General features: G+C 40.6%; 1 protein-coding gene and 1 pseudogene across 5 annotated transcripts in view; one reads left to right on the forward strand and one right to left on the reverse strand.

Moving 5' to 3' along the window:
- Window positions 1-23,660, forward strand: part of CREB5 (cAMP responsive element binding protein 5) — a 412,989-nt gene that overhangs the window by 373,063 nt on the left and 16,266 nt on the right. For all 5 annotated transcript variants that reach the window (XM_060108880.1, XM_060108882.1, XM_060108884.1 and 2 more), the window contains exon 8: window positions 21,685-22,008. In XM_060108880.1, the coding sequence (XP_059964863.1) occupies window positions 21,685-22,008 (324 nt within the window). The remainder of the gene's footprint in view (window positions 1-21,684; window positions 22,009-23,660) is intronic.
- Window positions 1,066-21,045, reverse strand: LOC132496413 (large ribosomal subunit protein uL16-like; annotated as a pseudogene).

Raw genomic sequence — 23,660 nt, forward strand, 5'->3', positions numbered from 1 at the left:
GAGAAGCTTTGCCTCTTACCTGGGTAATTATTGTCATTTAGAAGGAAATCAACCAGGGTGGTGATCTTCCAGCCCCATCTCCACACTTCACTGTGGGTGTCTGTTTTAAAATTTGAATGGCAAGTGCTTTGGGGAAACATTACTTAATTAGCCCTGGGTGAGAAATTCTCTTCTGTGGTGTCCTTTTTTTTCTGCGGTACGCGGGCCTCTCACTGCTGTGGCCTCTCCCGTTGCGGAGCACAGGCTCCGGACGCACAGGCTCAGCAGCCATGGCTCACAGGCCCAGCCGCTCTGCGGCATGTGGCATCTTCCCAGACCGGGGCACGAACCCGTGTCCCCTGCATCGGCAGGCGGACTCCCAACCACTGCGCCACCAGGGAAGCCCTGTGGTGTCCTTTTGATAATATACTTAATTGACAACTGATGTTACCGAGATCTGAATTTTATCTGAGATCAAAACTAAGCAAAGAGCAGGAGAGAGTGCTTTCGGAGGGCTTACCATCTCTGCACATGAAGAGTGTGCAAAATTAGGATTCAGAAGGAAGTGTAACTGTTATTTCAGAAGGTAGATTAATATAGTATTAAGTACCAATGTGCTCAGCATGAATCTTGAATACACACTCCTAGAGTCCCTGATTTTTATCCTGTGATACACACTCTATCTTTAAGTGAAAAATGGAGACTAGTTTAAAAATTTTAAACCTGGGATGATAAAAGAAAGACTTAGAAGAATGAGTATATGCTTCTTTCCATTCATTTTCCCTGTATATATTTCCCCAGTCTTCCAAGAACACCAAGGGAGGCAATACTGTGTAGCCAGATTGAGTAACTTAGATGTATTTTTTCTTGTTGGAATCTGATTTAAAGATTCCCCACCCTCACCCCTGGGAAAATAGTTGGGGTTGGTTGCAAAATAGTATAATATTTATTTCTTTGTTTGTTTAAAAATTGAGTTTTTAGTACATATCCCTCCTATTTCCAGCAAGGATTCTTTTTGTTTTTTTGACAAGAAAGTAGGATTTGTTGGTGGACATGCGTAAAGAGGGAACAGCAACAAGGTTTTCATTAGTGCAGGGCCCGCCGTTTGTCCAGAGGGCCACGATTAGGGCTGTATTTGACCCCATAGCCATCCGGGATAAGCCGCTTTTCTGCCACCATGTTTTCAAATTCGTCAGAGTTAAACTTAGTAAATCCCCACTTCTTGGATATGTGGATCTTCTGGCGTCCAGGGAACTTGAACTTGGCCCTGCGGAGGGCCTCAGTCACATGCTCCTTGTTCTGCAGCTTGGTGCGGATGGACATTATGACTTGGCCAATGTGGATCCTGGCCACTGTGCTCTGGGGCTTTCCAAAGGCCCCGCAGCCTATCAGCTCCAGCACAGGACAACATCTTGTTGATGCGGACGACAGTGGAAGAGGTGGCGCTGCACTCGGATGTGAAAACCGTCTTTGCCACAGCTTTTCACCATGTACTTGTTGGCACAAATACAGGCAGCCTCCAGGGCTTCAGAGGAGAGCTGCTCATACCCATCCGACACACCATGCAGCCACAGAGTGGGAACTCATCCACCTTTGCCTTCTTCCGCCCCAGGTCAAAGATGCAGATCTTAGCATCAGGGACACCTCGGCAGAAGCGAGACTTTGGGTATGGCTTGTTCTTACAATACCGGTAACAGCGAGCGGGGCGGCGGCCCACGGTGACACCAGGATCTTCAAAGGCGCGCCGAAGGGAAAGAGGCGCTCCCACGCCTGTACATGCCTTATATAGGCAGTCTGTCTTCACACGTAGGAACCATGGAGTCCGGGCGAGGGCGGGTAGACGCCCTCAGGTCGAATTTTACCTGAGATCAAAACTAAGCAAAGGGCAGTGGACTGAAGAGAGTCCTTTTGGAGGGCTTATCTCTCTGCACACATAAAGAGTGTGTAGGATTAAGTCCACTCTTGCAGGAGCAGTAGTCTGTAAATGCAGATGGCCCTTCCCCTGGTCAGCTGGGCTTGCCCCACATGAAGTCTGCAGCCTCCAATATGCTCTTCAAAGCGTGATGCCATTCTGAAAGTCAGGCTGGATGCTGGGTGGAATGTGTCACAGAAACGAAAGAACAACTCCCCATCGCTAGAGCTGCCATCACTATTTCCACTGGGCTTAGCAGTGACACGTTTGGTTAACCATTTTGTTAGCCTCCGGTTAACCACGCATGCTTTGAAAACCTTACAGAAGTGGGAAGATGTCTATATATAATGTTATTCATATAAAAAACAACCCCACAAGATACAGTTCTTTCCTGAGCTGCCACACCAAATCCAGACTCTCTATAACTGGCATTTGGTGAAAGGAAGAAATCACTTGATAAACACCCTTTGGTGATTAATTTATCTGGAAACTAGGGTGGAGTGGGAAATTCTCTAAAAAAGGGAATTGAGCTTGTTTGAGTTTGGAGTCCTTTGACTCAATCTTGTATCCACTTCTCTTTTACAGTGATTCTGCCTTATCATTGTATATGAATAAATACAAATATCAGAGCCCTTGGGTAGAGCATGTTTTCCACCTCCAGTTGAGCTGACTTCCTTTCCTCCTCTGTATCTTTTTCCCTTCCCTCTGGCCTTTTGCCTCTTTCTTCCTTTTTGCCTTTTCCACATGCTTTTTATATTATCTACCATCTTCTTCTAACTAGGCAAACTGTCAGGCTGCACCACAAAGAACGTCAGGTTCCAATCCCTTGTCTACACTGGCTCTCGAGCAGGTGACTTAACATTTATTTCTTCAGAGGAATTTCCTACATCTTCATATCATGGGGGATGATCTTCATCACCTACTTTGAAGGTTTAATATCTGCAAAGAACTTTGCTCGCTCTAGAAGGAAGGCAGTGATTTAGGACAAGCTACTATTATTGTCAGTCCCTGGTGAGTAGTTGCTTAGGAGAAATTTGGAGTCAGAAAAGAAATTGCTTAAGCTGGAAGAGAAGACAGTTCATGAAAATGATACCTTAAGCTTGTTAGAAGATAAATTCTTAGGCCATTTTCAATGAATAAATCAACCAGAAAACTTTCTATTTGGCGTTTTTAGAACGGTACTCAGTTGTGACAATATGATTTAAAGAGGTGGTTCCACATTCCCCACTCCACCACCCCCATTACTTAGGTTGTAGGCAGTGAAACAGTAGAGTTAGATCTCTGGTTTATTGAATTGTACACCATGGAGACAATAGAAATGAAGAGGTAAAAAGATAGCTTAGCAAGAGACTGTAATTTCACTCTTAAAAATGTGCCAAATACTTAATGTATTCTGCTAGTCATACCTCCTGAAACAAGAAAAGCTCTCCAGTTAGAAAAGAGTACAGAAAACTTATTCTTCAACAGCTAAATATTAATGGAATTTTTAAACTGCGTGTGAGAATCCACATGATTTGGATACACATCAGCTCAGCAAAAAAAGTTGTTCCTCATTTTTTGGCTGGAAGTACTCTGCACTATCATCTTCTTGGGCCTAATTCAAAAGTTCTCCTTAAGCATAACTTTTTATAAACACACAAACAACCAGACTCTTCATACATTATAAATGGCTTCTCTTGGAAATGCCTTAAATGTAGATATGCATTATAAAAATTATTTTTTTTGCCTTAAATGTAAACATCAACAACAACAACAAAAAACATCTTTTGGGTTTTGTTTGTTTCCCCATGCACAGCTTTATTCTCCCTGCTGTGTTTTGCCTAAAAACCCGAAGATTGTGCTGTGATAGAAGCTTTTATTAATGATGGTGCTCCTTCATCCCGAGTCTCTCCCAGGTTTCTCCTGGTCCTTCCTGCTCAGTGAGAACAGGCCATTGACAAATGGCATTACTGATTCTCAATGTGCTCAGAGCCCAGGGGCTATTGGTGGATGTGCTGTCTCTGTTGTCTGCGAGCTGCTGCGTTGAGCACCATACAGTCCAGACCACTCACAGTCAGACCGGGAACTCTTTTTTAGGAGGATGGTAGAGCCATCACAGCAAGTTGATTTGGCTATTGGTCCAGTGGCTTTGGACCACGAACACTTACAAAGCACCCCCCAAAAAAACTTAAGCAGCACTTAATGATCAGAGTCTATTACACACTCTTTCTCTTCCCCACCCCCATCCCCAGTCTTCGCCCATATCTTTGTTGACATGCTTGGGGGGACCCAAGCAGGGATCAGATCAGAGGCAAAGGAGAGTGTGGAGAACAGAACGTACCATACCATTTACCAAGAAGAAAAACAGAACTGGACATACGCCACATGTTTGTGAGGTGTGGATATCGATACCGAGGGGCAGAACAACTTATACTTCCATACAATCTACTACCCATAGTTTAAGAGAAACACATGGAGACTTTACCTATAATAAGCTTGAGGCCCCCTTGGCCAGACAACACATGACTCCACAAGTAATGGCACACATCTTGCCATTTCCCAACAAGTGGAATAAAGCTAGAAGACGACAATATGGAACAGCCGTCCTGGAGAAGCCTTGCCAACACCAGGCAGAGGTGTGTCCGGGAAGGTCCTTTTAGTCAGACATTCAGATGCAGAAGTTTGAGCATCTGAGTTACTGAGAGGTGTCCTCTGGGGATGGAGTGGGGGTGGGAGGGCAGTGCCCACTGAATACAGCTGCTCTAGGAAGGGTGTGGGTAAGGATCTGATGGAGGACTGGTGATGGGGTGCCTGGCTGCGCCACCCAAGCAGCACACTGCCAAGTCGTGGACCTCCCGCCTCCGACGCTGCAGTGCAGTGGCTCTTCATGATGGTCATCAAGCACACACCCAAGGACTGCTGTGCATTAAAAAGGGAGCAATTGGTATAGTTAATGTTGCCCACTGTCCATCTTTCTTGGGATGATGGGAAGTGTAGCAGTGAGGAGAAATCCTATCCATCACTATTCATTGCATCACTTTTTTGCCCAATAATGAGGTCACCCCACTCAGGAAGGGCCCTGGGATGCACATATTGTGTCAAGTTTGCTGTGGGAACTTGAATCTGAATTTCATGACTTCTGTGCAATTAAAACCCCAAACTTAGTGTTGCATTAACATGGATTTTCCATAGTGAGTTATAAATGCAAAATTCTATGTTTCATATGTCTTTTTCTAACATATGTTACTGCCTGTGTTTCTGATTAAAAGCTCATCCAAAATAAAATAACAAAGGATTACTTTTTTTCCAATAGAACTTTCTTCTATAAAAGCTAGAAATAAACCCTTACCTAAAATTACCCAGGCTTGCAGGTGCTGGGTTTTGGGGTGTGTGTAGTGTTCACTAGCAAGACAAAGGCCATTATTCTCCCTGCAACCACCACCAGAAGGCATTCTTTCTGTGGAGAAAATTGTAGGCCAACGCTTTAAAAAAATTCCATGGCTAGGCACCACTCCTGGAGACTTGCAGGCAGCAGGCAGGCAGTCAGGCAATCAACAAATATTTATTCTAAGGCCACTGTGTATTCAGCACCTTTAAAATTGCCAGGGAAACCAGCCAGGAGCATATAATACCTGCTAGGGCCAAGTTAGTACCCAAGGTCATTCCGTAGTGCTTAAGGAGCTCAGTAATCTGAAAGGAGCAGGGAACCCTAAAACTGTAAGATGGCAGTATCTCACCTGGGTATGGGTATATTGACAGAATAGGAAAATAAAATCCAAGAAAAGGCTCATTAACTGAAGCCGATACTTAACAGTTGCACCACCCCCATCTTTTCCTTTTACATCTCCCTTAACAGACACCCAGCTCCCATTCCGTACACACCACACATCACACACACACACACGCACGCACGCACGCACTACTACTACCATTCACCATCATCATCACCTCTGCCCAGAAACTGAACCCAACTGGATGGATCAAGTTGTCAGGTTTTTTTTTTTTTTTTAAATAATGAACACATTTTAAAAATAACAAGGCAAATATGCTAAGCTGTGCAAATACAAGGATATTCATCACAGTGTCATTAGAGAGGGAAAGTGGTAACAGCATGTATGGAACGTCAACTGAGAATTGGGATACTCCCCTAGAGACAATCCAACATCTATTAGGCAGGACGTGAGATTTTGTGGGGGGCAGGGATATGGGGACACGGGCTTGTATGGCACACATCCTGGCCTGTGCAGAGGTGAACAGGACTCTCACCCTCTTGCATTAAGTTCTCTAATCTAGTTTTGTTGATGCAGCTGAAAAGTCACATTAGTTGTTTTGACATGTGCGTCACATAGGGGTGCTTTACAAAGTCATACAAAATCCCTGCATCCTCTGTTACATATGTAACTGCCAAGCTACGTCTCCCCTGAGCTTCCATTGTACAGTACTGGTGTTTTTTGGGTTTTCTTTTTGTTTTTGTTAACCAAGCATAAGAGGTTACAGTGTTCCCCATTAAATTTCTCATATTGGATTCCTTGATGCTAGTCTGCCAAGATCTTTTTGGATACTGGTTCATCATCCAGTGTATTTAATACTCTCTACTAGCTTTGTATCACACACAGTTGATGGATGTGGCTTCTGCATTTTCTCTTTAGTTCTAAGCCAGCTAGGAGATGATAGAATTGTAGAAAAAAGAGGGTGCCAATGTCTCGCAGAGGAGTCAAATTCCCTGAGACATACCGAAAACCTGGCTTGGACCTTACCCATTCTAGGGCAAAGTATCTTTTTGGCTTTTATTGTTCATAATACAGTGTTTCACTTAAGGTGGCATCGTAATGAATATTAGTCATTCTCAGATGAAGTCAAGAGTTTCTATTAGCACCCTATTAAAAGTTAAGAGATTCTTATTTTGCTTTATGTGCTTTATTTTTAAAATATTTTTAATTGACAAAATTCATATAACATAAAATTATCCATTATAAATTGTACCTTTCAGTGGCATTTAGTACATTCAAAATGTTGTGCAACCATCACCTTTATCTAGTTCCAAAATATTTGCATCACCCCCAAAGGAAACCCTGTACCCATTAAGCAGTTACTCCCCATTCTCCCCTCCCCCCAGCCCCTGGCAACCACTAGTCTGTTTTCTGTTTCTGTGCGTTTACCTATTCTAGACATTTTGTGTAAATGGATTCATACACTATGTGACCCATTCTGTCTGGCTTTTTCCATTTGATAATGTTTTTTGAGATTCATCTATGTTTCCGCAGGTACCAGAACTTCATTCCCTTTTATGGATGAGTAATATTCCACTGTGCTTTATTTTGAATTTTAAAAATCTAAAGTAAAACGAATATATTTTAATGCTAAGAAAAAGAGGTTAATATCTCCTTTTCTTATTTTTTATCAAAAGCTGGTATTAAAACTCTGCCAACAAAACAACTCCACTCTGTCCGACTAATTATTCAGTATATCCTTATGGCTTATACAGTTTTGTATTCCATTATGTATCCCCATGTCATAGAGGAGGAATTTGAAGCTCAAGGTGACCAGCCAAGGCGGCAGAGCCAGGCTTTTAAACCTAGATTTCTCACTCCAAGTCTTTCGTTCTTCTTCTGAAGTTCTCTGAAACAATGACATTTCTTTCTTTATTTTAGACATTCATACAACTCACTTCTCCAACAGATTCCTATCCCTTAGCAGGCATCAACTCAGACCCTCTCTCTAATGGAATAGGGAGCTCAGGATCCTGCCCTCATTAGTTAGGTAGATTAGGACATGTAGAGCCAAGTGGTTTACTTATCTAAGGACTTAGTTAAAGCTGTCTTACAGTAGAATGAAGACTAGCTCCTGCTCTCAGAACAGCAGTTGGTTCTGAAATTCACTAAAATGCACAGCCTCTTAAAATGCTCACCAGCCTGCTGAATTATAAATGACAGCCCCTGAGTCAGAGATGCAGGGAAGCAGTATCTGAAATAGAACAATTCTATAAATGTGTGTTCATTAATTTCTTCACTTAAGAATAAATTGAAGGCTCACTCTTGCAGAACTGTAATTACTATACGATTTAGACATTAATATAAAAAGGGTGGCAGGGAAATTGCTTAAGATTTGTCTATGGGGTTTGTTTGGCTTTTTAACCACCGAAGTTTAACATGTCACCTAGCGCTTAGGTCTGCTTTACCTTACTTTAGAAGTTATACCCGCAAGTGGACAATGAGAGAATGAAATCAAACACTGAATTCTTTTCCTTGCTTACTTTAGAATTGCTGAAGTTCCACTTTTCTGAGGTACCATCCTTATTTGTGAGATTTCCTTGCATCATTTTCCAGTGGACTAGAGTATTGATGTGTAATACAATTCCTTTGTGTTTTTTAATAATTACATCATTTCTAATATCTTCAGAGTTACTACTTTTTAATGACAACATGACAAAGAGTATGAATAGTTTTCCTCCCAGACCCTATAGGATCCTCCCCTTTCCCTGGTAATCTCTTCTGCCAACCTGGTAGCCTTATTTGAAATTTTACTACCAAACCAAAATCTAAAGCAGAAGAATACTTAAACTGTGAAACCATCGGAGCTGAGTTACATTATACAAGTTTTGAAAGGAGCATACTTTATTCCAAGTGATTAAGCCGGGCGTGATTTTAATTAATTTTCTTACCAATGATTCTGAAATAAAGGTGGATTTTAAGATCCACTCTGCTATCAGAGTTATATGATCATTTTCAACAGACATCCTGAAGCCAAAATGTGAATCTGGGCATTAAAGCTATTTCTGCCTTGGCTAAGTGAAGTTCAAAGTTTGTGTAACTGTCCCATGGCACCCTCTCATCCCTACCTCTCCCCAACTTTGGGAAGCATTTTGGGATCCAACTGGTGACATAGTGTCATAAAATTCAGTGGATAAATATCAGTTATTTTTCGTGAATTCAGAGACTTAATTTCAGAAATCCTTGATACCTAGAGCAAGTCAGTAATCATCGATATTGCAAGCACTCCTCCAGTGAAGGCTTCTGGAGGTGTCACACCATTGACCATTTGGACCATTCAGGAGCCTGTGTTACCACCTCAGCTGAAAGAAGAAATTACATTTACAGAAATATCTTGGGGTGGCCACTGATGGCGATTGTTTCGTGTTCAAAAGGAAATATGAAGATGGATTTTATCTTATTTTCATATAGATAGTCTCTTACTTGTGGTCAATCAGCAACACTACATTTTGAGGTTATCACGTTCTTTTCTGGAACAAAACCCAAGAGCCGTTTTTAATTAAAACCTTTCTAGAAAGAATGCTTCAACCATGCCCACCCCCCATCCAACTGAATTTCAAATATTTGTTTAATTCGGTTTGGCTTTCAGAGTCTGTAAAGCATAAGCAATCGGCCGAGCTGAAAATGGAGAAGAAATGTTTTTACAGTTCCACAAATGTTTCTAACGGACAAGAGTGAGTTGTTAATGGGAGATAAATTGCCTGGGGTGAGTGTGGGTGGGTGTGTCGTGTGTGTGTTCTCACGCAGGCCACATGCGTGCACCCACACGGAGGTAATGACGTTTGCATGTACCTGGGCCTCACAGGACAGGCTGTGATGCAAAACTGTGCTAAGCTGGAGAGTAAAGAGGTGCTGGGACGGGGCCACCATGGCAGCGGTCGTGCATGGTATGGGATGAGGTAGGTAGCTGGTTTCTTACCAGAACTCAGATCCTGGGCAGCAGGCCCATCCTCCCATTGGGAACAGTGAACAAGGAGCTGATAAAATACACAGACCGAATGAAAATGACCCCTATTGACTGAAACCAGCTGTGTCAGGCTTCTCGCTGTCTCTCCTGATTTGCTCTCTCAAATAAATGGATGTGGTAGAGGATGAGAGAAAGTAAACAGAATCATTTTTTCTTTCTTGCAGTCGCACCTCAGTAACAGCCCTGGTTTTTGTAGCTGAAAAATATGTTTATTTGCTCATTAATTTCCCTCTCTCTCCCTTGCCTTTTCTTGGCATTGGGTAGAATGTTATTTAAAATAAGACACAGTTCGGCTTCAAAAAGAAAAATCATTCTGCAAAATACAGCTTGGACTCATTTGCTGGTCATTTATCATCCCTAAGAGAGTGGGGTACAAATATCTTTATTTGGTATGTTTTAATGATTTATAGGGCGATGACTCTTGTTGGCACCAGGATACAGGGAAGCAGCAGTCTCTTTAGGACTTTTAGAAGTGCCCCAAACTGTTTAGAAATGACATGGAGAATATTAAATGTGGCGTATGCACAGCAGCTCAATAATCATTTGTCTTCACTGCCTTCCTTTCAAAGATGATGTAGGTTGGTGCTTTGGGGGTGGACTCAACCCACAAGCCTGAGATTCTCTAAGGTGTGCTTCAAAGTCTTCATTTCCACACTCGGGTGTGTGTGTTTTCTTTCCAGTACTTCAAAAAGGCTTTGGTTTTATGTGTCTCCCATTTCCTTCGGGTAGTGGGCAAATAATAATGTGCCCAACATTAGTGCCCAATAAATATTTGTTGAACGAACAGTTAAATGGAATGTTATAAGGCTTATTAGTATTATTGCCTTGGCATGAAACCTGCAAGAATAGACTTGAGGCAATCAAGTAATTTCCCTTAACAGTACAAGCTAATTATTTGAGAGATGAAGATCTGGTGCATAGTATTTATTTGTCAGGCTCCATTTGCTCCTAAATGAAGGTGGAAAAGTTGTTTGTAGCACTGAAGGGATAACATGGTGACCCACCGCTAAACAGCTTTTCAATTTTCCATGCTACTCTTTCAGGGAAAATGTATCAAGATGAAGTTAACGCGCATTCTTTTTGTTTATTTGTGTTTTCTTTTTTTCTGTTACCATTTTTTTTAGATTTTTATTATTTGTTTATTTATTTATTTATTTTTGCGTGTGTAGTGTCTTAGTTGCAGCACGTGGGATCTTCGTTGAGGCATGCCTTTTGTTGCGGCGTGTGGGCTCCTCGTTGCGGTGTGTGGGCTTCTTTCTAGTTGCGGCGTGCAGGTTTTCTCTTCTCTAGTTGTTGTGCTCAGGCTCCAGAGCACGTGGGCTCTGTAGTTTGCAGCTCGTGGGCTCTAGTTGAGGCGTGCAAGCTCAGTAGTTGTGACATGCGGGCTTAGTTGCCCCACCACACGTGGGATCCTAGTTTGCCGACTAGGAATCGAACCTGCATCCCCTGCATTGTAAGGCAGATTCTTTACCACTGGACCACCAGGGAAGTCCCTTCTGTTATCATTTTTAGAGGGCAGGCAGGGTGTGGAGCGGGGATCTCTTTTGACAGTATTTTTATAGCCCACCTGCCTGTATGACTTCTGAAGTCATTCTGCTAATGTTGGTTGTCCGATAAAATTGTCCTTTCATATGAATACCACCTGCAGTGATCCAAGATGAAAATGCTACATTCGCATCCTAAACCTCAGAAAGTTTCATTCATTCATTCATTCCAGAAATATGAATTCAGTGCCCAATATGTACCAGGCTCCGTGCTAAAGCTTTGAATTTAGTACTGAGCAAAATCCAACATGGTTCCTGCTGTCATGAAGCTTATAATCTGGGATGGTTGGTGGGAATTAACCGAATGATCATACTAAAAATCGTAACTACAAACTGAATTTTAAAAAGAGGAATATGGTTCTACTGGGTCCATGTAACAACAGGAATTGATTTAGACCAGGAGACCAGGGAGAATTTTACTAAGGAGGATCCTGCGGCTGAGAGCTCTAGAATGTCTGAGGAAAAGGAAAGATCATCCCAGGCAAGAAGATGATCAAATGCAAAGCGTTGGTGGGAAGGCCAGGCCACACTCCTCAGTGGCTATGCATATACTATATTAAGGGCTTGACCTTCATCCTCTGAACATTGGAAAGACCTAGAACGGTAATATATCTGAAGGTTAGGAAGTAGGGCTAGGGAGAACAGATACCTGGACCTTATCAGATCTGTGTTTGGGGGGGAAATATAAGTACCCATTCTTCATAAATGTAACGAGAGGTGATCGTGCTAAGCTCTGGATGGTCCTTTGCTGCAGTTGAGCTGCCTGGAAATTCTCACCACCCACCCTTCCCTCTATCAAGTTTTGGAACAAGTGTATCTGGGTCTCCACTTGTGTGCTGGACTTTGCAGCAATGGCATCTTGTCACTGTTTTCTGGGCCCTCCTCTTTCTGCCTTTCCTTTTGATGATGGGGAGGTGGTATAACACAGTTTATTCCTGTTTTGGCAAAGTGTGCATGGCAAGCCTTTCAGCCCCTTCTCTGCTGGCGTAGAGAACAGGCTGTGGAGGTAACTCACCTTCACCGCTCTCCAGCGGTGAGAGCTTGGGCACGTGGCTTAGTCTCTCTTTGTGCCTTGCAGGGTTGTTCTGAGGATTAGGTGAGTTAATATTTGTGAAACACAGAACGAGGAGTGGCACATAGTGAGTGCTCAATTGATGCCAGCAGTTATTATTAGCTATTTTTACTGATATGGCAAGGTGTCAAAGATATGTATTGTTGGGCTTCCCTGGTGGCGCAGTGGTTGAGAGTCCGCCTGCCGATGCAGGGGATACGGGTTCGTGCCCCGGTCCGGGAAGATCCCACATGCCGCGGAGCGGCTGGGCCCGTGAGCCATGGCCGCTGAGACTGCGCGTCCAGAACCTGTTGCTTCACAACGGGAGAGGCCACAACAGTGAGAGGCCCGCGTACCACAAAAAAAAAAAAAAAAAAAAAAGTTTTTGAAGTGAAAAAAAGCAAGATACAAAACAATATATCATAAAAAGGGCTTGCACAAACGTATTCTGATAAACATTAAGGATATGTCTGTGGATACTTGGTGGTTATATCTGAGGAATGGGGCTTAGAAAGAAGAAGGTAGGCAGGTAGTTTTTACTTTCTCACCACATATTCTTGTAGTAGGTTTTTTTTTTTTTTTTTTTACTATGCAGCTGTATATTTTTATAATAATGAAATTATAAAGAATAGTCTAGAAAATCCGTCAGTAGTATTTGCTATGTCAATTAAAAAATAATTATCTCAATATATTTTTTCATAATTTTCTTCACTTTTAAGTTTGGAGATGTCACTTAGAAACTGTTCTTGGAGTAAAGAAACGTGTATCTGAAGTCCAGCAATTCATCCAATGTTCACTTCTTTTGTTTATGTTCTATTCAAGTAAGAGTTTTTTTAAACCACGTGCTATTATGATCCCATTGTTATAAAATTATTATACTTGTTCTTCCGTCTCTACATATGCACAGAGAGAGCTGTCTGGAATACTGTTCACCCACCAAACAAAAAATGCATTTGGTTCATTGGTTGCTGACTTCATTGTACTTTTAAGAGTTGCTTAAATTTTTTATAATGAGCATTTTTATAAAAACAGTGAAATCATTTCTAAAAATTGGAGATGAGTATCTGTTCACTTTTCTGTTTAGTAATAAACACAATATGAAGCATCTAATCATTCCCAGGGATTCAGGAAGCTTAACTTTTTCAGGATAATCCTGATGCAGGTCAGTAGCTTCTGTGTGGTACATGTTGCTCATGAAAGAGGAGGCAAGTGGGCTCAGTGGTTACTGCATCAGGACACAGGAAATGTATTCAATGATTATCGGATATTAACATATAGTCTGTCAAACTGCCCCCCCTTTTTTTTAACAAGTGGAGGCTGTTTACATTTGACTAAAGATTTTGATGAATTGAACTGGTACTTATCAATAGTTTACTCTGACCAGCTGAGAATCATTAATATTGTACAGGGCTGGCACATGGTTGCTTCTATCATTATTTAAATACAACTCTTACATTTCGCAGTGATTACACACCACCATCATCAATCAGATAAGAATGCAAATCAGGAGAGAACTTTGAGTCCCCTAGTAAATGTTTTATGAAGCCAATGTAAGCTTGCCAACTAGAATATCATCTCTGCAGAAGATACATTTCCAAGGGGTAACTGCATTATACAGTACTTAGTACATTGTGCCCCTCAGGATATGATGATAATTGTCTGTGTACAAGAAAAAACAATTTTGAAGAAACTGCGACCAAGTTGATTGCCAACTGATTCTTCTTTTTTTTTTAACATCTTTATTGGAGTATAATTGCTTTACAATGGTGTGTTAGTTTCTGCTGTATAACAAAGTGAATCAGCTATACATATACATATATCCCCATATCTCTTCCCTCTTGCATCTCCTTCCCTCCCACCCTCCCTATCCCACCCCTCTAGGTGGTCACAAAGCACTGATCTGATCTCCCTGTGCTATGCGGCTGCTTCCCACTAGCTATCTATTTTACGTTTGGTAGTGTATATATGTCCAAGCCACTCTCTCACTTTGTCACAGCTTACTCTTCCCCCTCCCTATATCCTCAAGTTCATTCTCTAGTAGGTCTGTGTCTTTATTCCTGTCTTACCCCTAGGTTCTTCATGACATTTTTTTCTTTTTCTTCAATTCCGTATATATGTGTTAGCATACAGTATTTGTCTTTCTCTTTCTGACTTACTTCACTCTGTATGACAGACTCTAAGTCCATCCACCTCACTACAAATAACTCAATTTCATTTCTTTTTATGGCTGAGTAATATTCCATTGTATATATGTGCCACATCTTCTTTATCCATTCATCTGTCGATGGACACTCAGGTTTCTTCCATGTCCTGGCTATTGTAAACAGAGCTGCAATGAACATTGTGGTACATGACTCTTTGAATGATGGTTTTCTCAGGGTATATGCCCAGTAGTGGGATTGCTGGGTCATATGGTAGTTCTGTTTTTAGTTTTTTAAGGAACCTCCATACCGTTCTCCATAGTGGCTGTATCAATTTACATTCCCACCAGCAGTGCAAGAGGCTTCCCTTTTCTCCCCACCTTCTCCAGCATTTATTGTTTATAGACTTTTTGATGATGCTCATTCTGACTGGTGTGAGGTGATACCTCATTGTAGTTTTGATTTGCATTTCTCTAATGATTAGTGATGTTAAGCATCCTTTCATGTGTTTGTTGGCAATCTGTATATCTTCTTTGGAGAAATGTCTATTTAGGTTTTCTGCCCATTTGGGGATTGGGTTGTTTGTCTTTTTGATATTGAGCCGCATGAGCTGCTTGTATATTTTGGAGATTAATCCTTTGTCAGTTGCTTTGTTTGAAAATATTTTCTCCCATTCTGAGGGTTGTCTTCTCATTTTATGGTTTACGGTTTCCTTTGCTGTTCAAAAGCTTTTAAGTTCCATTAGGTCCCATTTGTTTATTTTTGGTTTTAGTTCCATTTCTCTAGGAGGTGGATCAGGAAGGATCTTTCTGTGATTTATGTCATAGAGTGTTCTGCCTATCTTTTCCTCTAAGAGTTTTATAGTGTCTGGCCTTATATTTAGGTCTTTACTCCATTTTGAGTTTATTTTTGTGTATGGTGTTAGGGAGTGTTCTAATTTCATTGTTTTACATGTAGCTGTCCGGTTTTCCCAGCACCACTTACTGAAGAGGCTGTCTTTTCTCCATTGTATATTCTTACCTCCTTTATCAAAGATAAGGGGACCATATGTGCATGGGTTTATCTCTGGGCTTTCTATCCTGTTCCACTGATCTATATTTCTGTTTTTGTGCCAGTACCATACTCTCTTGATTACTGTAGCTTTGTAGTATAGTCTGAAGTCAGGGAGCCTGATTCCTCCAACTCCGATTTTCTTTCTCAAGATTTCTTTGGCTATTTGGGGTCTTTTGTGTTTCCATACAAATTGTGAATTGTTTTGCTCTAGTTCTGTGAAAAATGCCGTTGGTAGTTTGATAGGGATTGCATTGAATCTGTAGATTGCTTTGGGTAGTACAGTCATTTTCACAGTGTTGATTCTTCCAATCCAAGAACATGGTATATCTCTGCATCTGTTTTTATCTCTTTAATTTCTTTTATCAGTGTCATAGTTTTCTGCATACACGTCTTTTGTCTCCTTAGGTAGGCTTATTCCTAGGTATTTTATTCTTTTTGTTGCAGTGGTAAATGGGAGTGTTTCCTTAGTTTCTCTTTCAGATTTTTCATCATTAGTGTTAAGGAATGCAAGAGATTTCTGTGCATTAATTTTGTATCCTGCCATATTACCAAATTCATTGATTAGCTCTCATAGTTTTCTGGTGGCATCTTTAGGATTCTCTAGGTATAGTATCATGTCATCTACAAACAGTGACAGTTTTATTTCTTTTCCTATTTGGATTCCTTTTATTTCTTTTTCTTCTCTGATTGCTGTGGCTAAAAGTTTCAAAACTATGTTGAATAATAGTGGTGAGAGTGGGCAACCTTGTCCTGTTCCTGACTTAGTGGAAATGATTTCAGTTTTTCACTATTGAGAACGATGTTGGCTGTGGGTTTGTCATATATGGCCTTTATTATGTTGAGGTAAGTTCCCTCTATGCCTACTTTCTGGAGAGTTTCTATCATAAATGGGTGTTGAATTTTTTCGAAAGCTTTTTCTGCATCTATTGAGATGATCATATGTTTTTTCTCCTTCAATTTGTTAATATGGTGTATCACATTGATTGATTTGCATATATTGAAGAATCCTTGCATTCCTGGAATAAACCCCACTTGATCATGGTGTATGATCCTTTTAATGTGCTGCTGGATTCTGTTTGCTAGTATTTTGTTGAGGATTTTTGCATCTATGTTCATCAGTGTTATTGGCCTGTAGTTTTCTTTCTTTGTGACATCTTTGTCTCGTTTTGGTATCAGGGAGATGGTGGCCTCATAGAATGAGTTTGGGAGTGTTTCTCCCTCTGCTATATTTTGGAAGAGTTTGAGAAGGATAGGTGTTAGCTCTTCTCTAAATGTTTGATAGAATTTGCCTGTGAAGTCATCTGGTCCTGGGCTTTTGTTTGTTGGAAGATTTTTAATCAAAGTTTTAATTTCAGTGCTTGTGATTGGTCTGTTTATATTTTCTATTTCTTCCTGGTTCAGTCTCAGAAGGTTGTGCTTTTCTAAGAATGTGTCCATTTCTTCCAGATTGTCCATTTTATTGGCATATAGTTGCTTGTAGTAATCTCTCATGATCCTTTGTATTTCTGTAGGGTCACTTGTTACTTCTTTTTCATTTCTAATTCTATTGATTTGAGTCTTTTCCCTTTTTTTCTTGATGAGTCTGGCTAATGGTTTATCAATTTTGTTTATCTTCTCAAAGAACCACCTTTTAGTTTCATTGATCTTTTTTTTTTTTTTTTTCTTTTTGCGGTATGCGGGCCTCTCACTGTTGTGGCCTCTCCCGTTGCGGAGCACAGGCTCCGGATGCGCAGGCCCAGCGGCCATGGCTCACGGGCCCAGCCGCTCCGCGGCATATGGGATCCTCCCAGACCGGGGCACGAACCCGTATCCCCTGCATCGGCAGGCGGACTCTTAACCACTGCGCCACCAGGGAGGCCCAGTTTCATTGATCTTTGCTATCATTTCCCTCATTTCTTTTTCATTTATTTCTGATCTGATCTTTATGATTTCTTTCCTTCTGCTAACTTTGGGGTTTTTTTGTTCTTCTTTTTCTAATTGCTTTAGGTGTAAGTTTAGGCTGTTTGAGATGTTTCTTGTTTCTTGAGGTAGGATTGTATTGGTATAAACTTCCCTCTTAGAACTGCTTTTGCTGCATCCCATAGGTTTTGGGTTGTCATATTTTCATTTATTTCCTCTTTGATTTCTTCAGTGATCTCTTGGTTATTTAGTAATGTATTGTTTAGCCTCCATGTGTTTGTATTCTTTACAGTTTTTTTCCTGTAATTGATATCTAGTCTTATAGCGTTGTGGTTGGAAAAGATACTTGATACAATTTCAATTTTCTTAAATTTACCAAGGCTTGATTTGTGACCCAAGATATGATCCATCCTGGAGAATGTTTCATGAACACTTGAGAAGAAAGTGTATTCTGTTGTTTTTGGATGGAATGTCCTATAAATATCAGTTAGGTCCATCTTGTTTAATGTATCATTTAAAGCTTATGTTTCCTTATTTATTTTCATTTTGGTTGATCTGTCCATTGGTGAAAGTAGGGTGTTAAAGTTCCCCACTATTATTGTGTTACTGTCGACTTCCCCTTTTATGACTGTTAGTATTTGCCTTATGTATTGAGGTGCTCCTATGTTGGGTGCATAATTACAATTGTTATACCTTCCTGGATTGATCCATTGATCATTATGTAGTGTCCTTCTTTGTCTCTTGTAATAGTCTTTATTTTAAAGTCTATTTTGTCTGACATGAGAATTCCTACTCCCGCTTTCTTTTGATTTCCATTTGCATGGAATATCTTCTTCCATCCCCTCACTTTCATTCTGTATGTATCCCTAGGTCTGAAGTGGGTCTCTTGTAGACAGCATACATATGGGTCTTGTTTTTGTATCCATTCAGCCAGTCTATGTCTTTTGGTTGGATTGTTTAATCCATTTACATTTAAGGTAATTATTGATATGTATGTTCCTATTACCATTTTTTTAATTGTTTTGGGTTTGTTATTGTAGGTCTTTTCCTTCTGTTTTTTGCCTAGAGAAGTTTCTTTAACATTTGTTGTAGAACTGGTTTGGTGGGCTGAATTCTCTTAGCTTTTGCTTATCTGTAAAGGTTTTAATTTCTCCATCGAATCTGAATGAGATCCTTGCTGGGTAGAGTAATCTTGGTTTTAGGTTTTTCCCTTTCATCCCTTTAAATATATCCTGCCACTCCCTTCTGGACTGCAGAGTTTCTGCTGAAAAATAACAGTTAATAAGCTGTTAACCTCATGGGGATTCCCTTGTATGTTATTTGTTGCTTTTCCCTTGCTGCTTTTAATATTTTTTCTTTGTATTTAATTTTTAATAGTTTGATTAATATGTGTCTTGGTATGTTTCTCCTTGGATTTATCCTGTATGGGACTCTGTGTGCTTCCTGGACTTGATGGACTATTTCCTTTCCCATATTAGAGAAGTTTTCAACTATAATCTCTTCAAATATTTTCTCAGTCCCTTTCTTTTTCTCTTCTTCTTCTGGGACCCTTATAATTCGAATGTTGGTGCATTTAATGTTGTCCCAGAGGTCTCTGAGACTGTCCTCAATTCTTTTCATTCTTTTTTCTTTATTCTGCTTTGAGGCAGTTATTTCCACTATTTTATCTTCCAGGTCACTTATCCATTCTTCTGCCTCAGTTATTCTGCCATTGATTCCTTCTAGAAGTTTTAAAATTTCATTTATTATGTTGTTCATCGTTTGTTTGCTCTTTAGTTCTTCGAGGTCCTTGTTAAACGTTTCTTGTATTTTCTCCATTCTATTTCCAAGATTTTGGATCACCTTTACTCTCATTACTCTGAATTCTGTTTCAGGTAGACTGCTTATTTCCTCTTCACTTGTTTGTTCTGGTGGGTTTTTACCTTGCTCCTTCATCTTCTGTGTATTTCTCTATCTTCTCATTTTGCTTAACTTACTGTGTTTGGGGTCTCCTTTTCACAGACTGCAGGTTCGTAGTTCCCATTGTTTTGGTGTCTGCCCCCAGTGAGTAAGGTTGGTTCAGTGTGTTGTGTAGGCTTCCTGGTGGAGGGGACTGGTGCCTGTGTTCTGGTGGATGAGGTGAGATCTTGTCTTTCTGGTGGGCAGGACCATGTCCAGTGGTGTGTTTTGGGGTGTCTGTGAACTTATTATGATTTTAGGCAGCCTGTCTGCTAATGGGTGGGGTTTTGTTCCTGTCTTGCTAGTTGTTTGGCATGGGGTGTCCAGCACTGGAGCTTGTTGGTCATTGAATGGAGCTGGGTCTTAGCGTTGAGACAGAGATCTCTGGGAGAGCTCTCGTCGATTGATATTACGAGGGGCTGGGAGGTCTCTGGTGGACCAATGTCCTGTACTCAGCTCTCCCACCTCAGAGGCTCAGGCCTGACATCTGGCCAGAGCACCAAGACCCTGTCAGCCACATGGCTCAGAAGAAAAGGGAGAAAAGAAAAAAAAAAAAAAGAAAGAAAGAAAAATAAAATAAAGTTATTAAAATAAAAAATAAATTATTAAAATTAAAAAATAAAAAAGTAATTAAAAAAAGGAAGAGAGCAACCAAACCAATAAACAAATCCACCAATGATAACAAGCACTAAAAACTATACAAAAAAAAAAAATGGACAGACAGAACCCTAGGACAAATGGTAAAAGCAAAGCTATACAAACAAAACACACAAAGAAGCATACAGATACACACTCACAAAAAGAGAAAAAGGGGAAAAAAATATATATATATATAAAGGAAGAGAGCAACCAAATTAATAAGCAAATCTACCAATGATAATAAGTTCTAAATACTAAACTAAGATAAACATAAAGCTAGAAACAAATTAGATGCAGAAAGGAAACCCCAACTCTACAGTTGCTCCCAAAGTCCACTGCCTCAGTTTTGGGATGATTCATTGTCTATTCAGATATTCCAGAGATGCAGCGTACATCAAGTTGATGGTGGAGATTTAATCTGCTGCTCCTGAGGCTGCTGGGAGAGATTTCCCTTTCTCTTCTTTGTTCGCACAGCTCCTGGGGTTCAGCTTTGGATTTGGCCCCGCCTCTGCGTGTAGGTCGCCCTCTGGCGTCTGTTATTTTGGGGGGTCTGAGGTCTTCTGCCAGCATTCAGTAGGTGTTCTGTAAGAGCTGTTCCACATGTAGATGTATTTTTGATGTATTTGTGGGGAGGAAGGTGATCTCCACGTCTTACTCCTCTGCCATCTTGAAGGTGCTCCCCGCCAACTGATTCTTTAAATCTGGCCCACACTCTTTAAATCTGGCCCACTGCCTAATTTTGCACAGCACAGGAGCTAAAAATGGTTTTTACATTTTAAAATGATGGAAAAATATCAAAAGTAGAATAACATTTCGTGTCATGTGAAAGTTATATGAAATTCAGATATCCTGTCCCTAAGTAAAGTTGTATTGGAACACAGCATAGTCATTTGTTTACATATTGTATACAGCTGTTTTTGTGCTAAAAGGGCTGAGTTGAGTAGTTGTGAGAGACCTTAAGGCATACAATGAAGAAAATATTTACTATCTGACTTTTTATAGAAAAGCTTGCTGAGCCCTGCTTAGAGATCAGATTCAGGGAGAAGTTATTTGTGTGCATGTCTGTTTGCTTATTGATGGATGATGCTTTTGTGTTGGACGTACCTGGCCTGTGATGTGGTCGTCAAAGAAGCTATAGGAGTGCAGTGGTCCATATTCTTCTGTTTTCCTCATTTCCTTCCCAAAGTCAGAAGAATGTTATTATGTGAGAAAATTAGATTATAAAGGGACTGTGAGAAGTATCATAGTAACAAATGTTAAGATCTACATATTGACTCAAAAAGTTATGGATTTCTAATCTAATTTGAAGACTTAACATTAGTTCTGTTCCTATATTCCAAAATTTGAAGTTATTTCTCCTCTTTGGGTCTGAGAAATCTTTTGAGAGGCAAAAATCTTTTATTCTTATGACTCATCATAAAACACAGTGCCATATCAGATGGGCCCTTTGTTCAGTGGTATTATCACATTGAATGGTTCCATTGGGTTTATACTTGCATTTGGCTGTCAGTAGGATATGATTAACAACTGGATAGTAGGAAATACCTTTTAGCAGAATATCTAGGGTACCCTGCTCATTTCCCGTGACAGTTGAATTAATTAACATTCATGGTTGACATTGATACTTCTACCTCCCATAATATATATGAAAATTTGAAATTAATATAAAAGTCATACTGCTACCAGTAAAAAAATGTTAACAATAGTACCATAAAATATTATAAAATTGAAAATATGAGCCATTTTGATTCAAAATCCCTATTGTGTACACGACTGACCTCAGTTGTCCCCTCTTGTTTTGTTCTGTTTCAGAGGTTGAAGGCTGCGTTGACTCACCACCCTGCTGCCATGTCAAATGGGAATATGAACACCATGGGACACATGATGGAAATGATGGGGTCCCGTCAGGACCAGACGCCACACCATCACATGCACTCACACCCACATCAGCATCAGACACTGCCAGCCCATCACCCCTACCCACACCAGCACCAGCACCCAGCACACCATCCTCATCCTCAGCCCCATCACCAGCAGAACCACCCACATCATCACTCCCACTCCCACCTTCATGCACACCCAGCACATCACCAGACCTCGCCACACCCACCCCTGCACTCCGGCAACCAAGCACAGGTAGACCTTTTTCATCATCTCTTTCTCCCTTCTCGTTAACAGTACAAGCTCAAATATGGGGCTCATTGGCAGCAACCTTGTTTGACAAGCCCAGGTGTTCTATCTGACACTCTGGGGGACTCTGTTCATTTCCTAAGAGGTAATGGCTACCCATAAGACCCTACCAGATCATAGTGTCTATAACTAATAAGGTAAATATCAGGTTTAGTTTCTAGGGGCAAACGTAAGCTTCAAGTTCTCCAAAGTCTATTTTTGCAGTGTGTTATAAAGTTAACCCTAAAAAAGTAACACCAATGGAGGATTAAGAATTTAAGCTTTAAAGAAAGATGTGAATGAAGGATGAGAAAAATAAGTTAATTCTAACCATGGGTCTATCTGCAGTACTTTATAACATCATAGAGACTCAATTTTGTCACCTGTAAAATGGAAGTTAAATACAATGGGCAACCTTCTGAATAACAGTAAATGTTAAAAATATAAAGGGTAACAATTTCAGGCAGACAAAGAGGCCTGGTAATGGACGTTAGGGTGTAAGGTGCTGTGTAAATGGTAAAGAAAGGTGACTCATCCCACCCAGTGAGAAATGTGTTGGAGGGAGAAGGCAGAGAGCCAGGCTCTGTAGATGATCAGTTCAAGAGGAAGGCCAAATCCCAGTGGTGGAAAGTCACTAGGAGTGGCTAGAAAGAAAGCCAGCATTAGACACAACTGGAAGAGGGTCGGGGGATCTGGCAGACGTTACATCACCCAGCCCAAGAAGAGAGGCGGGTCCATGTACCCGAGTGAGTTTTAGTAAGTGGTTGAAGGGCCTGTCTAGGAGCATAGCTAGTCCTAGACATTTTGGACCTTCAAGTGGGATGACCTTTGTCAGTTCCCTCCACCCAGTAAAACTGCCAGGTGGGTCAGAATGGTGTCAGAAGCTTGGGATCACACTTATTCATTGTCTGCCTCTGTACCTCTCACCAGGCAGCTTTTAGAGATCTTGCACCGACCCCTCCAACACACACCAAACCTGGACAGCCATCCACAAAATGTGTTATCCATAAGCAACTCTCCATTCAGTAGATAAGCTTATTTATTAGCCAAGCTTACTTTTGCAAAGTTCTTAGAGGTATTCTATATAGCAAATAAGAGTGTAGGCTTTGGAGTGAGAAAACTTTCATTCTTTTCCCACCTTACTTGTTGTATGACTGTGGTCAGTAGATGAACCTCTCTAAGCCTCAGTTTTCCCATCTGTAAAATGGGGTGATAATAGACCAAGCTCATAGACCCTTAGGAGTATTAAATAAGAGAGTGTTTTGCCCTTGGCACAGTTTTCAATACATGATAGCCATTATTAATTCCAAACCGAATAATGTGATAGAAGCTTAGCAAGTAGTTTAGCAATAAAATGCTATCCAAAGCACCTTTTTAGTCATGTGCCATAGTAGGACATACATTTAGAAGGGAAAAAGAAAACTATAATACAAGGTCAAAGATAGGCAGATAGATTCACATGTATACTTATTTTTTTTTTACTGGATAGCATCAAGTTTTGGTTGCATTTGTGAGCGAGTTACTTCACAGACAAGCTTAACAGTTCATTAAATATAAAATCCATTCATTAGCTAATTACGAATTAGCCAATTGCCCTCCATCTCGAGTCAGTAAGTGGC

This window comes from Mesoplodon densirostris, chromosome 9 (genome assembly GCF_025265405.1).
Source record: "Mesoplodon densirostris isolate mMesDen1 chromosome 9, mMesDen1 primary haplotype, whole genome shotgun sequence".
In the NCBI taxonomy this organism is placed as follows: Eukaryota; Metazoa; Chordata; class Mammalia; order Artiodactyla; family Ziphiidae; genus Mesoplodon; species Mesoplodon densirostris.